Genomic DNA, 17,013 nt, shown 5'->3' on the forward strand with positions numbered 1-17,013 from the left:
GCGACTGCTGTTAGCAATGATAAGAATCTGAGCTATTTTTGTATTCAAATAAAAGAAATTGATGTATATCACTGTGGTAAGTTTATATAAGTAAAATTAAGAAAGTCGTTTAATTGCAACCACCGTCGACCACAAAGTTTCCAATTTTTGTGAAATTACAGCTACGCTTTAAAAATTATATATAATTTTCGGTCTTATTTATAGTAAGAAAATGGGTTGAGTTTCAAAAATAAGGCATATACATTTAAATGTTTATATTTTGTAGTTTACGAAATGGTTGCGTTCATACAGATGATTAAGCGGACATGAATATAGAGATTCATCTCATCATTAAGCATCTTTATATTTTATTGAGCTTACTATGTCTTTTTCTGTCTGTTATATAATTGTTTACAAAATCAATATATCATTAATTCAAATTTCGAATGGATTAAAGACTAAAATATATAAAGCGTAAAAAAATATTTTTTTCAATTTTTTGTATACCTTTTTATAATTATTTTTGTTTGTCTTATAGGACAGGTCCTTCAAGATATTGATACCGCTTGGAGCGATGAAACTGACGAAAATTTAATGCGAATAATTTGCAACATTTCAGAGGAAAAGAGAGTAACAAATAATCGTCACGAAATTATCTCAGTTGTGGCTGAAATTAAAAAAAAACCAGAACAACGTTTAAAGGTAATTTAATAAATATTAAATTAAATATTTGTGGTGTCTTACATAAATTTATACAAATATATTCAACCCTCTGGTATTCTTAATATTGTAAAAATATCGTCTTAAGTTTTTTTCTTTTGTTTTTTTTTCTCTTGGTATGTTCCTAAACTTGATTTCTCAAACGGCGTCAGAAGCTGGTCAATATTATGTTCAGCTTGAACCGGCAGACAACCCATTATTTAGCGGAAAAAAAATAAAAATTAGCAAAAACTAATAATGTAAAATGGTTGCCTAAAATAATGATACAGAATATGTAGCTGTAAGGCAATCACGACTAGTGTACTATTACTTGTTAGATATGATATGCTATACATTTTAAAGTGAATATGATCTTTGTTTTTTAATATAGTCACGAAGGACTCGATAATTATTAGAGAATTACCTCTTCAGTGACCTTTACGAAATTTGTATACTCCTTTATGAAGTGAAAGATTGTATTTGATTTGTGCTATGTTTGGCTTGCTGTTTGTCTAAGCAAATTCCATTTTGCCGGTCTTGAAGAGATTTGAAATTTAAAATTTAAAATATATGTAATCGTGAGTACCATCGACTTAAACGGTGTTTAGCATTAACATAACTGTGGAAAAATCAGAAATAATAGATCAGGACAAAAATAAATAGTAGATACATTTATCTGGAAAAAATGTATCTTCTACAGTTTTATAGAAACACAAAAATAAAAGAATAAGTTACCTTTGGCGTGCTCTATTGATATGACAAAAATTATTTATGTATGCCTTTTGAGTGCGTAGTTAATTGGAAAAAACTACATCTTCGAATATTTTGGAGCTACATCTTCTGGTTTCGACCATAAATAATTATTACGCAGTCGATAGCGTGTATGATTTTTTTGATTAATTTACAGATCAGCGTTCCAATAGGTGTCGGTCATTTTTGCTTGGATTCCATCTAAAAATTTTTTACACAATAATAATGTACATTATATTTTACAGAGAATGAAGCTTGCGTTCGGAATAAATGGAGCTTGTTTTTGGCACAAGCCCGCACTTTCATTACATCACTGGCTATTTCAACTAATCGATTTTCTTAATATAGCCGTAAGTACTTTTTTAGATTATTTATTTTGTATATTTAATGATTTATTCATAAATCTGATAGAAAATTCATAATAGGGCTAATTCGAAATGACTTTAAAAATTTTACAAAGTAAATGGTAAATACACTTGCCAGAAAAACTATGCGTACAGGCCTAATGAGCGACTTTGATAGAGAATAAATGTGATAAATAATAGTATATGTATCAATATCATATTTTTTAATGGAAAACACTTTAATAACACACATTTATCAACCATTTTTTTTTTTATAATATTAAAGTTTTTTTTATATTTAAAATAAGAAAAAAACAACGAAAATTCACTTAGAAAAAGTATGCGTACAAACTAACAATCCATTGTTCTTAATCGTCGTGTGAAGCTTTTAGTATCGTTAAACAGCATATTACGGTAAAAAAAAGTATTAAAGGATGTCAATCACGTGTTGATTTGCAAATTTTGTCATTAAGTTGATAGATTTCGTCATGGGCAGAAAAACAAAAGAGATTGATCCCAATCTGAGGAAACGCATCGTAAAATTACGCGATGAAGGGAAATCTTTCAGAGAAATTGGCGAAATTGTTGGCAGAACTCATTCTTCTGTCCAAAGAGTAGTCAATAACTTTAATTTGACTGGCTCAGTTAAGTCAAAGCCACGCTCGGGAAGGCCCTCAAAGCTGACCGAGAGAGAGAAGAGGGACGTGCTGAAGACTGTGCTGCTAAACCCTGGATTAACTGCAGCAAAGATTAATCAGGAAGTTAAACAGAAGTACAAGAGCTTCACGAAGACAGCATAAGAAAATTTTGAAAGAAAAATGAAATAAATGCGCCCGTGTTGCTCGAAGAAAGCCGCTCATCTCTGAGCCAAAAAAAATCAAGCGGCTGGATTTCGCCAGAAAATACTTGGAAGTCAGTCCAGACTATTGGAACCAAGTAATTTTTAGTAATGAGAGCAAATTCTGTATATTGGGAATCAAGGGGAGAAAGCTTGTGTGGCGAAAGAGGGGCACAGCGTTCGATGTCCAAAATCTAGCTCCAACCGTTAAGCACGGCGGAGGTGGCGTAATGGTGTGGGGGTGTACGGCAGCAATTGGAGTGGGCAATTTGGTTTTTATTGAGTCCACAATGAACCATATGGATTACCTCCATATATTGAAAACCAATTTACACCAAAGCGCCAGACAATTGGGTCTTGGGGAGGACATTGTCTTCCAACAGGACAATGACCCCAAACACACAGCCCACAATGTCAAGCTCTGGTTGCTCTACAAATTCTCATTAAAAAAAGTTATTTTTCTTTTGTTTTTTAGTTTGTACGCATACTTTTTTTAAGTGAATTTTCGTTGTTTTTTTCTTATTTTAAATATAAAAAAAACTGTTTAATATTATAAAAAAAAATTGTTGATAAATGTGTGTTATTAAATTGTTTTCCATTAAAAAATATAATATTGATAAATATACTATTATTTATCACATTTATTCTCTATCGAAGTCGCTCATTAGGCCTGTACGCATAGTTTTTCTGGCAACTGTATATGCATTTGAAGTTAGGGATATTAATAGCATAAAAAATAGCAAAATAATAGCGAATAATTCTTCTTCTAAGTGCAAAAAAGCTCCAAAATCAAATTTACAAACGAAATCAAACTATCGATTTTGGTCAGTAATAAGGATATTAGATGAGTTATCGAACAAAATGATCAACTTTTACTATGTATGGTATACACGAGTATACATTTCAAATTTCTATTTTTTGTGGATTTCGAGAAAACAGAATTCTTACGGATGGGTATGGCTAGATCAACTCAGATTATTATCTTTATCAAGAATATGTATATTTTATTTTGCATACACTTTCACAAACCATATAGCATTGTGGTACAACATAAATAAGTTAAGTTCAGTTCTGAAAATCAAGTCAATAATAATCTCCCAGCAAGATTTCGGGATAGTCGGGCAGATATAAAAGATATAGGCTTTAAATTGCCTTTTGAGATTTACGCCACTCTTATTTTACGTAGAAATTAATTGATCAAATAAAGGTTTATTTTTATTATTCAGGAATATCCTATTGAAGCGTATGATCCATATGCGTTAGTGTCGGAAATTCAAGGACATATATGGAACTTGTCGATTGAATATAGGTAAGTTATTATTTTGTCATAAATAAGAAAGGATAATGCTTTGCAAATTTAGAAGAAAAATAAAATATTGAAGCTCGTTCATGTAATATATATATATATATATATATATATATATTAAAAATAAAAAAAATTTTTTTTTTTTAAAGTCCATAACATATTAATGTTTAGTGCGCTCTTACTGAACATTAATATTAATTAGTATTAGTAATAAACGCTAAAAATAATTTAAAAGCGCTTAATTTTATTTTCAATGTTTTGGGAAATTCCGAATATAATAAAAGCTATACTTTTGGTTGAGAATTTGACTGAATGTTTGATCCCATCACAATTTACAAGCAGTCTTTAATCAGCAATGCGAATGTTTTTGTTTTTTGTACACCTTCACGAAATGAAAAAGAACATTGATTCTGTGCAATGTTCATTTTTTCCGAATGAACGGAATATATATATATATATATATATATATATATATATATGTTGCAGTTATGTTTCAACGAAAATGCTCGAAGACGCATCAATTTATATGAAGTGTGACCTTCAAACATATTACCAGCACGCGCCTGCAAGGCGCCTATACATTTCTACTACCTACTCTCCGACATACACTTGCCAGAAAAACTATGCGTACAGGTCTAATGAGCGATTTTGATAGAGAATAAATGTGATAAATAATAGTATATGTATCAATATTATATTTTTTAATGGAAAACACTTTAATAACACACATTTATCAACCATTTTTTTTTTTTATAATATTAAAGTTTTTTTTATATTTAAAATAAGAAAAAAACAACGAAAATTCACTTAGAAAAAGTATGCGTACAAACTAACAATCCATTGTTCTTAATCGTCGTGTGAAGCTTTTAGTATCGTTAAACAGCATATTACGGTAAAAAAAAAAGTATTAAAGGATGTCAATCACGTGTTGATTTGCAAATTTTGTCATTAAGTTGATAGATTTCGTCATGGGCAGAAAAACAAAAGAGATTGATCCCGATCTGAGGAAACGCATCGTAAAATTACGCGATGAAGGGAAATCTTTCAGAGAAATTGGCGAAATTGTTGGCAGAACTCATTCTTCTGTCCAAAGAGTATAATAACTTTAATTTGACTGGCTCAGTTAAGTCAAAGCCACGCTCGGGAAGGCCCTCAAAGCTGACCGAGAGAGAGAAGAGGGACGTGCTGAAGACTGTGCTGCTAAACCCTGGATTAACTGCAGCAAAGATTAATCAGGAAGTTAAACAGAAGTACAAGAAAGAGCTTCACGAAGACAGCATAAGAAAATTTTGAAAGAAAAATGAAATAAATGCGCCCGTGTTGCTCGAAGAAAGCCGCTCATCTCTGAGCCAAAAAAAATCAAGCGGCTGGATTTCGCCAGAAAATACTTGGAAGTCAGTCCTGACTATTGGAACCAAGTAATTTTTATTAATGAGAGCAAATTCTGTATATTGGGAATCAAGGAATCTGTATATTGTATATCAAGGAATCAAGAAAGCTTGTGTGGCGAAAGAGGGGCACAGCGTTCGATGTCCAAAATCTAGCTCCAACCGTTAAGCACGGCGGAGGTGGCGTAATGGTGTGGGGGTGTACGGCAGCAATTGGAGTGGGCAATTTGGTTTTTATTGAGTCCACAATGAACCATATGGATTACCTCCATATATTGAAAACCAATTTACACCAAAGCGCCAGACAATTGGGTCTTGGGGAGGACTTTTTGTTCCAACAGGACAATGACCCCAAACACACAGCCCACAATGTCAAGCTCTGGTTGCTCTACAATACTAGACACCAGCTTCATTCGCCTCCCCAGTCACGAGACCTTAATCCCATAGAGCATTTATGGGATTTTTTGGAGCGCAGGATCAGAGAGCGAATAATTACATCAAAGGACATGCTCAAATCGGTTCTGATGGAGGAATGGCTAAAAATTCCGGTTGATTTCACCCGGAAATTGGTGGCATCGATGCCAAAACGTTTGGAAGAGACCAAGAAGCGATAGGGGTATCCAATCTCATATAAATTTTGCAAATTCTCATTGAAAAAGTTATTTTTCTTTTGTTTTTTAGTTTGTACGCATACTATTTCTACGTGAATTTTCGTTGTTTTTTTCTTATTTTAAATATAAAAAAAATTGTTGATAAATGTGTGTTATTAAATTGTTTTCCATTAAAAAATATAATATTGATAAATATACTATTATTTATCACATTTATTCTCTATCAAAGTCGCTCATTAGGCCTGTACGCATAGTTTTTCTGGCAACTGTATATATATTATATTATTTTCAAGATACTCACAATAGAGGCGTGATAAATTCGGAAATACTTTATCTTGTATAACAGAAACACTATTATTTAAAGTACATTAAGTTTGAAACATAGTATATAGTATCAATATCACACCATTGAGGGGCTTAGCAAACTGCAAAACTCTATACCTTCTAAAGATTTAGAGCTAGATTATTGAGTTAAACATTTGTTAAAAAATCTCTGTAATTTCAAAAAGTTTAAGCCTTTGCCTAAAATTTGAATGTTATGTTTCTGTATTCTCCTAAGGATTGGCCGAATCTTAAATAAATTGCCATGGCAAATCGGGAAAACTTTTACTTCTACAGTTTTACAGTTAGAAATTCCAAAATTAATGACTGAACTATTATTGACCTACTCTGCTGATTTACAAAAATGTTAACTAGAAAATCCATATTTCCTCAGCTTTTCTCAACTTTATAAAGAGGCTATATTATACTCTGTATACCCAATATGCAACTGGACTCATATGCTTTATACATGATTTTTGTATGCAATAATAAAAAATAATTAATATTTTCAGGCCAAAATACTTTTCTTACCGAGCTTTACTAGATATTGGATATTGTTCATTTAGTAGCAATATTATTTATCCTATGACTGGGTGTACTCTACGACTAATTAGTGAAGATTGTCTTCTATCGATTGGCCCAACTGTAAGTATAATGATTGACCTATTTAGATATTTGATTATTTTTATACAAATTTCACAACAAAATTACTAACATGGTTTAGCCCTAGTGCTTACAAATATTTACTTATTATTCAGAAGTACATAATATTGTACTTTTGTTTTTATTCTTTCATTGCTATATCTTATTGCATTCGGAAGAGTCCAGCTTAAAATGTTAAAAGCCCTTTTTATAAAATTTGGATATGTGTAGTATTATTTACTGATTTAAAAATATAAATCTGTTATTTGTTCCTTAAATAGGTATTATGAATAATATGTTTGGATAATAAAGCGTATTACACTACTAGCAGTATCTAAGTTCAAACATGGTATGATTGATTTGTGTTGCGCTACATTTCGAAGTTGCTCATTTTCATATTTTGTTAAAAAAAGTTATATATAATAGATGAGGTTAGGAGGACCGGAAAATGATTTGCAAACTTTATAGTAAAAGTCATTCCTTGAAGCAATTACAACCAGTAAGAAACTTGTAGTGCTATCTGCGTTTTTTAATATATTCCGCAGCTTGTATTGATCATTAAAAATAAAAAATAATTAAAAGCCGACATCATATGACCAAGACTCGAAAAAACAATCGAATCAACTCACCCATATCACCACTTCATAATTAAAAAAAGAAAAACTGGGGACTGCTCAATTTCCATTCTTCGAATAGAAAAGAATGCACGAAATTGATCATTTGTGCGCACTTGTGTAGGAAAAATACGTACGTCATTGCCACGTGCTTTTGCAAATTGGCCAAACTTTTTGTTTAATAACTTCTATAATGGATATTAGTGAAATTTTCAGAAAATTATCTATATAGTCTATTACAAAATGTACATAAAACTAAATACAAAACTTGGGGGCTCTAGCTCTTAAGTATTTTATATATATTTATTTTATTTATAAAATTAGTTTTTTATTTTGCCTTTAGTTTTATTGAAAATTCTGATACATTTTTTTTGTTACCTACTTATTAAGGTAATCATTTTTATTAATACCGAATTCTAAACCGGGGTTGGTAACTTTTGCTCTTAGAGATTCAGCAGTGGGCTCACGTCTCTCATTCGACGAATAGCCTTCCATCGCTGGTGCGGACTATCTCTCTCGTGCAAGCTATGCCTTGGTCTTAAAAGTATATGGCCTCCATATAATCGATTTATTTACATAAGCAAAATTATTAGTTTTACTATCGTAGATTGTAGGCACGAGCTCATAACTCATTAATCTGGCTTAAACTTTTGATAAACCAAGGTTTCATATAACGTCTTTGCTACAAATGTTATAATCGAAAATTAACATTTTGATGGAGGTGATTCGCATGAGTCGAACGTCGATTTGCTGGCGTTTCCCCATTTTTATACCCTGATCACATTGAAAATGGAAAATCATGGTATAATGATTTTGTGCAAATATATGTAATAGGCGGAAGAAGGCGTGACACACGCGATAAAGTAAATCTAGATCAGGACGACAAGCCGTGTCGATTGAGGCCTGTCCGTCTGTCTGTCCGTATGTGTGAACGCGTCGAACTCAGCTTCTATAAGAGAGACTTGACTTTTTTGTAGGTCAAATATTCGATAACTATTCGCATTTAATTGTTATCGAATAAAAACATCATTGAAATGCAATTAATAAATTATATCTCGGACGTCTTAATAGCTAAAGCTTCCAAATTTTGTATTTAGCTTTATGTATGTTATTTTATGCAATTTTGATTTTTGATGGATTTTGGATACCGGCTCCAAATTTCCCCAAATTCTTAAAATTTTAGTTTAGTTGGAAATAGGACCATTATGTGAAGGCGTTTGCATCTCAACCAAACCAGTAGAATATGTATATCATATGCTGAAAGTTTCATTAAAATCCTTACTTAATGGAGTTATTAAGCAAACCGTTAGGCCAATTTGCAAAAGCGCCACGCGCACTCATTTTTCCTAAGCACACATACATTAAGAATATCGGCTAACTTTCGAAATATCCAAATGAGCCTGTAAAAAAATATTTTTGGGAGAAACACGTTGAGAATATAAAAAGTGTGAGTTAATAATTATTTTACACATGCAATCAAATTATTTTGTACGACATTCACGTAAAGTTACTGGATTTGCGGATTTGAAAGGAAAAAAGCAGGTAGTTCAGAAAACATTGTACTAGAATACCCGACACACATACATATACAACTGAATAAAATAATAATAAATGCAACGGTATTCAACAGAATTTGTATAAACACATAAGAAATCTCTAGTGCGATCTGCGATTTTAAATATACAAAATAGTTTGTATCAACTTATAATATTTTTCGATCCCACACTTTTAAAATCAAATAGCATATGCTTAAAAAATAATAAAAACCCACATCTGTACAGCTCGTACCGACGTCTCCTCGGAAAATCGCATCACCGCTAAATGTGTACAAAAAAATAAACAAAGAATAAACAAAGTAGAAAATTTAAAAAAAGCAGCTGACATTTCAAACACAATTGAATCGCAGTTCCAATTTATCGAATATATATAATAATGTAGCAGTTTGATTAAGTATAACACTTTTTACCACGTGATTTTACAAATTGGCCTAACGTTTTGCTTAATAATGGATTTTTATGAAATTTTTAGGGTATGATACACATTTTCTATTGGAATTTTATTTAGTTTAGTAAAAATTCAACCTTTTCAATTAAATGAAATGAATTTCAACTTGAAAAATTCGAGGAAATTTAGAGCAAATCCAAAATCAAACAAAAATCAAAATTGTAAAATATATACGTGAACCTATATAAAAAATTAGGAGACTACCATAATAATTATTTTAATATTATAATATGGGAACATTTATCGATTTTTTGACACAAACTCGGGCCAATAAAAAAAACAGTCGAAGAGGGATGAATCGGTACATCTGCGTTTTTTAATATTTTCCGTAGTTTGTATAGAGTATTAAAAAAAGGAAAACAAATAACAATCGACAGTATGACACCAGAATTCGAATCAACTATTTTTACGCAACGCGCACCAACTCTACCAACACCGCCACTTCATAATTAAAAAATAAAAAATATTCCATCTCTACCGGGCTCGAGCCCAGGGACTAACTGCTTACGAATGCCGCCTCTACCAACGCAGCCACCGCACCGCTTTCAAGAAGAGGTGCAAATTTTAAGTTGAGTAGCAGCTGATAATTCAAGGAGTATTCAATCGCAATTTCGATTCTTCGAATAGAAAAGAATACACGCATTTGAATGTATGTGTGCTTAGGAAAAATGAGTGCGCGTGGCGCTTTTGCAAATTGGCCTAACGGTTTGCTTAATAACTCCATTAAGTAAGGATTTTAATGAAACTTTCAGCATATGATATACATATTCTATTGGTTTGGTTGAGATGCAAACGCCTTCACATAATGGTCCTATTTCCAACTAAACTAAAATTTTAAGAATTTGGGGAAATTTGGAGCCGGTACCAAAAGGGCTCAAAATATAATAGAAATGTATTAAATACTATATGGTCAGAACCGATATCCGTGTAGAATTCGTAGAAAGTCTTAACAGCAATTCACATGGCTAATTTTACTGTTCTAGGTCTAAAACTATGGAACATTATATTATACCTGATTTGTCACGGTCCAATAGGTGTAGATACATCCACTATACTTTTTACTTTTGAGTTGTCAACGCGAATATAGGTTGCAGTACCTTTAGATAAATTATTAGCTGATTTGCTATTCCCCCAGTAAACGTATCGAGAAAATCTTAACACTTTATCGGGAGAGGAGACCTAGTATATAATCCAATTTTAAGTATCAAAACAGCGTACGGGCGAACATCGAGATGGACATTGCACAGAACCAATATACTTTTCATTCATGAGTATAAAAATGTTGGTGAGACCTGCTAAAATGAGTATCTACTTTACATTAAAAGCATTTTAACTTGTTTTTTTTCTTTTTGCTTAAAATAGGTATGAAGTAGTTCTTCGGACCCCTTTATGAATTAAGTTTTTCGGGCTGTCTTTTGCTTAATTATCAGTAACAGGGAAACACAGTTAAGAAAATAAGAAAATGGTGCAATATCCGTCTTTATTTTCAAATAGCGCGTCGATTGCTCGTACTCCTGAATATGCCGACGTGATAAATTATAGATAAGTTTCCTACGCTGCGTCTAATTTTGAAAATTTCTTGCTGTTTTCCTTTAGCTTTCTGGCATTAAAAACGGATGATTTTAAACCTTATCACATAACTACAAAATAGTGAGGCTATTTATGCAAAGAGCACCAATTCCCAAATTCTGAAACTATCTATCTCAGACAAATTTAAGAAACCATATTCATTAGAAACATCATAGTTGCTTTCCAGTGATGTTAATGTTTAGGAGCTTAACGCCGTAAGACTTGAGCCTTTTTTTGCTGTCTAATGAACAACGTTGTTGTTTAATCTGAGCTGTATTAATCAATATGAAAGACATCTTATCTTGCTGGTCCTGCAAGTGTCATATTTCGCAATTTCAGGCAAAGTAGTCAGTACCGCACTTTTCGAATGATGATTTTGGTGATAAGCTATTCAGGAAAACTACGCATTCCTTAACTTATAGCAACTTTTTTTTAATACATTTTCCCTACATGACCTACAAATAATATAGGCGCTATTCAGAGTGTGGTCAATTGAAATACATGGACTATTTAATAAATTTGGCATGTTATTTGTTCTCTCATTACAAAATTTTTTATTACTAACTTTTTCTTTTTTTTTTTTAGGATAAAGCAGTCAACGATGTTCAAGAATTTATTACCCACATCAGCCAATTGGGCCTAGTTCCAGTTTTAAATGTTGGCTTACTAAACGTTTCTATAAGTCTTAATGATCACAGTAAAACATACCCAAGTATTGATCTAAGATCATCAATACATGATATTCATTTAAAGACATGCTTTGATGGAGCAGATATATTAGCACAACTTATTGCATACATTGCCAATGATAAAGACTTAAATACTAGTTGTGATAATACAATAAATTTAAAAACAAGTAATACAATATCAGAAAGCAATGCTGACCATATCTATGATGAAACGGTAAAGCAAATAAACACCCTTATGGCGGATGCAGTAAAAGATGTTAACACGATTTCGGCAACGCAGATTTTTGAAAATCCGGAAGAAATAGTAAAAAAAGAATCTGAGAGCATACAAAATACACCACTTTTTAACAACAACACTTTGGATATTAATAATATTTTAGACTTAGAATCAACCGAAATGCTTGAATATTATAATTATGAAATAACAGAAAACTCTTTTGTAAACGCCGAACTTGGAGCTACATCATTAAATGTTATACCGGCTTTAGAAGAAAAAGAGTTCCATGTAATACACGACAAGGACCTTTTTTTCATGGTAAGTTTTAACCACTTATTAACTAAAAAAAATTGCATATAATATCCATTTATTTTTATATAGAACTAACTTAAAAATTATCTCTTTTTGCTGATAAATAAACTATATTTAATAATGAAAAAGGATCTAGGATCAAAAAACAAAAATTAGTTTTCATCATGATTAAAACTGAGTATCCGCTAGCACTTTTACATATAATCACCGTCTCTATCAAAAGGAGTATATTGATTTTGTGCAATGTCCGTCTTGCTGTCTATCCTCTACAGATTATGCGTCAACACTTTTTAGAGGCGTGTCTGTCCGTTTATGTGAACGCGTCGATCTCAGCATCTATAAGAGCTAGAGACTTGAAATTTTTTGTAGGTCCATGTATAGCACGCGCATATCGAGTTTGTGTCAAATATTCGATAACTATTCGCATTTAATTGTTATCGAATAAAAACTTCATTGAAATGCAAGTAATAAATTATTTCTCGTACCTCTTAAGAGCTTCCAAATTTTTTAGTTTTATGTATATTTTATGAAATTTGGATTTTTGTTGGATTTTGGATACTTGCTCCAAATTTCCTCAAATTCTTTAAATTTAAGTTCCGTTGGAAATAGGGCCATTATGTGAAGGCGTTTTTAACTCAACCAAGCCAATAGAATATGTAAATCATATGCTGAAAATTTTATTAAAATCCATTAAGTAAAACAGAAGTTATTAAACAAAACGTTTGGCCAATTTGCAAAAGCACATGTCACAAGCGCCACGCGAACGCATTTTTCATACATACATTCAAATGCGTGTATTCTTTTCTATTCGAAGAATCGAAATTGCGATTGAATTGTGCTGAATTATTGGCTGCTACTTAACTTCAAATTTGCAACTGCTTCAATTAGAAATGCAGTGGCTGCGTTGGTCGAGACGGCGCACGTTATCGTTTGGTCTCGGGTTCAATCCTCGCGGCGACGAGACTTATTTTATTGTTTTTTTTTTTTTTAATTATGAAGTGGCGATGTTGTTAGAGTTGGTGCACCTTACGCAAACAGTCCGGGTTCGAAACCTGGTCTTGCAATGTCGTTTTTTATTTGTTTTCTTTTTTTTTGAATACTCGATGCGAACTACGGAAAATATTAAACTCAGAGGAGTGGGATCAGGGTATCTCCTAGTCGGGCACCCCGACTAGAGCTTTCCTACTTGTTTTTAATTATATTGGATATATTAGTTTATATATATATATTAGTTAAAGGCGGAGTTATTGAAAAGTCGCCAACATTTTCTATATTATTCGGAAATACGTCCTCGTTTTCATTTTGCGTTCTCAATCGTCATCAATCTTGGGAATAATAATTATAAATTATAGGTTATTTCAATATTAAGTTGTAAATAATATTTAATTTGTTGTCTTTTAGTTTTAGGAGAAATACATTTCGTAGTTTTTACTTTCACTGAGATACAAGGGTCTCTGATAAAGTTTTTATTGGTATTATAATCGTATTTCGTGCTAAATATTCATCTTTTAAATCTTCGGTGTGTCTAATAATTCTGAATTGATAACAGGTTTGTGTCGGGAAAAGCTTTGATTTAGTTAACCCAATCTTTTTGATTGTAGTGCTAATTTAATTGTTTCGATATAATTGGTTTAATATTCAATATTTTCTTTAAGTTCCATAATTTTGCTATTTTCATATAATTTTTTTCATGATTTAATTTGTATGTTTAGTTTCTTTTTTAAGACTTATCTGTCTTTCATATTTAGGATTCCAAATAAAAAGTTATATATTGAGCATACTATATATATTAGACCGCGTCTGTTGGGAAGGTGAAGTTCCTTCATTTGATTTTCCAGTTTTTGGTGATTAAATTTTTTAAATCATTAAAGATTATTTGAATTTCAGTATAGCTTACAAAGAATTAATATATATTATAATCCAAGAAGTCTTTTATTTCTTCTGTTTTAAGGAAAATAATTTTTTTTTACTTGTATCATTTTTAGACAGTGTATTCCGATGAGGAAGACGATTGTGGGTTTTCCTACAAAGGGTCGGTTCTTGTTTATCAAATTGTTTTCTCATATGGAAACTCTGGTTATAGCCATATACCAGGGTATAATGGTTTTGTGCAAATGTATGTAATAGGCAAATGAGGCATGCAGACCTTATACAGTATATATATTATTGATCAGGATGACATACCAAGTCCTGTGCGTCTGTCTATCTATTCGTATGGGTGAATGTATATGTCTGTACGTATGTCGATCTCAGGATTTATAAGACCTAGATCGTTGAAATTTTTTTGTAGGTCCGTGTATAGCACGCGCATATTAAGTTTGTTTCAAATATTCGATAACTATTTCCATTTTATTCTTATCGATTAAAAACACAATCGAAATGCAGTTAGTAATTGATATCTCGTACGGCTTAAGTGCTCCAAATTGTGAATTCATGTATATTTTCTACAATTTTGATTATTGTGATATTTTTGATATAGGCTCCAAATGTCCACAACATTTTTTAAATTTAAGTTCAGTTGAAAATAGGGCCAAAAGGTGAAGGGGCTAGCATTTTTACTAAGCTGACAATTACTCCAATAGAATATGTAGATCATATGCTAAAATTTTATTAAAATCAATTAAGGAAAACAGATGTTATTTAACAAGACGTTTGCAAAACTACATGCCAAGCAACTCCAAGCGCACTCGAGCGCACTCTTCAAATGTGTACATTCTTATCTATTTGAAGAATCGAAATTGTGATTGAATAGGGCTTGAATTGTCAGATGTTACTTAAGTTGAGATTTGCAACCAAATATCTTGCACAAGCAGTACAGTAGCGGTGTTGCTAGAATCGTTCGGCGCTTGTTGCCGAGAAGTTCTATGTTTAATAAAGCGAAGGAACGTTTTTTGTTTTTTAATTATGAAGTGGCGATGTTTTTAGAGTTAATGCGTGTTGCGTAGGCAATGATGGTTCGAATCTTGGTGTCGCAATGTCTGTTTTTTTTTTATTAATTTTTTGTAGGTCTGGAATCAGGCACCCCAACTAGAGTTTTCTTACTTATTTTTGAATAACTCTTCTTCTATATAGACTTTCTTAATCCAATTTTCACAGCATGGTAATAACATTAATACAAGAAATACGTTTTTGTATCTATGTATCCGTGCAAAGTAAAGTCTTTGTTAAAAAACGAAGTGCTTCGATCAATGGCATACATACATAAAACACACGTAGTTACACATATACACGAATTATTGGAACTCACAAGCAGCACAATATTTTAAATCTGTTAACCATAAGGTCATACTTTACCCTTCTGAGAGATAATAAAAAAAATTGTAAAGTTGAATACGACTATTATTTTATCATTTTAATTATTACTCGTTGGAAGGGTAATGAAGGGCATACGCCTTTCGGCTACCCCTAGAGGAATTTTTTTTTTGCAAATATGAAGTTGATAGATGTGATGCGCGTTGCCGAGGAAATCTGGTCTGGTTTGCTTTCTTTTTTGATACATATTTGACGAAGGTCGGACAGGGTACAGGGAATCTTCTAGTAAGGCACAGTTTTAAAGCTTATGATTATTTGAAAACCGATATTCGGTGTTATAAAATCTGATATAACTTATATCATGCCATGTACATATTAGTGTTCATCCGTCCGTATGAGCACATTGATCTATTATTTTTTGTATGTATGAAGAAGTGTAGAATGATTCATAGTATCATATCTGCTAGTGGAGTATTATTACTTGATCAGATCGACTATTGCATTCTTACCTGCTTATCCTTATACAATACATTTTAATAAGTTTATATCATATCTACTAAATATATATACTTAGAATGTTATCTTATTATTCTTATAGACATATTTAAATATTCTAGCTGGCTTATTTCATGAAAGCTTTTAATATTCATGAATATTAAATTATTGTAGTCATTTCAACATACATTATGTTCGATTTTTGCGGTATCACTTTGTCCGTGGACTTAAAATTTGTAAAAACCATTATTTAATATTTTTTTTTATATTTTTTATATTTGTCTAATTTTCTTCTAAAGGATAATTTTGGTGTCGAACAGATCTATGTCTCTGAAGGTCCTCTTCAAATAATTGACAATCATTTCGGGCTGCCAAGTGAAAAAAATGATATTCTTAGACCTCCTCCTCATTTCCCAGTTCCTGAGAACAGTTACACATTATGTGAAATGACATTTACATGGCATATATTCGGAGGAAAGGATTTTCCAGATATTACAAAACCAAAAGCAAAAGATAATAAAAGGTATGTAAATTGCAAGATATATTTAAATTTACTATTAGAACTAAACATGTGCTATAAACTATTTTTTTCCTATTTTATTAATATATTTGGCTAGTAAGTTTTTTTTTTTGGTATCACTCAAATTAGCATAAAATTAATGCTTGTGTTCTGCTGCAAGTATTTCAACATATTAGTTTTTGAATCTATAATAAAGCCAATTTTTAGTACTTTGGTCTTATTTTGACCTTACTAATGCACTTCTTTGGCAATAAAAATAAATTGAAAAAATTATATCTTTTAATTTACTTAAATATTTACGCTTACTATAAATCGGTAACAACTAACATATGGGCTTCGCAGTTCGAGTGTGAGTTGCAGCCGCTTACTAAATGCTGTTCTATAGATAAGCGATTTAATTGTAAGATGTAAATTCCAAAATATTGTATTGTATCTTGTATTAAGTTGTCCTTGAAAGGTCATG

At 31.6% G+C, this 17,013-nt stretch overlaps 1 protein-coding gene across 1 annotated transcript in view; it reads left to right on the forward strand.

Annotated features, from left to right (window-relative positions):
* Positions 1–17,013, forward strand: part of LOC111600233 (autophagy-related protein 2 homolog B-like) — a 33,554-nt gene continuing 16,541 nt past the window's right edge. Inside the window, exons 1-7 of the mRNA XM_030225736.1 lie at positions 1–76; positions 523–681; positions 1,674–1,778; positions 3,837–3,919; positions 6,749–6,881; positions 11,651–12,289; positions 16,330–16,553. Coding sequence (XP_030081596.1) covers positions 62–76; positions 523–681; positions 1,674–1,778; positions 3,837–3,919; positions 6,749–6,881; positions 11,651–12,289; positions 16,330–16,553 — 1,358 coding nt within the window. The 5' untranslated portion in view covers positions 1–61. The remainder of the gene's footprint in view (positions 77–522; positions 682–1,673; positions 1,779–3,836; positions 3,920–6,748; positions 6,882–11,650; positions 12,290–16,329; positions 16,554–17,013) is intronic.

This window comes from Drosophila hydei, unplaced genomic scaffold (assembly GCF_003285905.1).
Source record: "Drosophila hydei strain 15085-1641.00,03,60 unplaced genomic scaffold, DhydRS2 tig00008139-arrow-pilon, whole genome shotgun sequence".
In the NCBI taxonomy this organism is placed as follows: Eukaryota; Metazoa; Arthropoda; class Insecta; order Diptera; family Drosophilidae; genus Drosophila; species Drosophila hydei.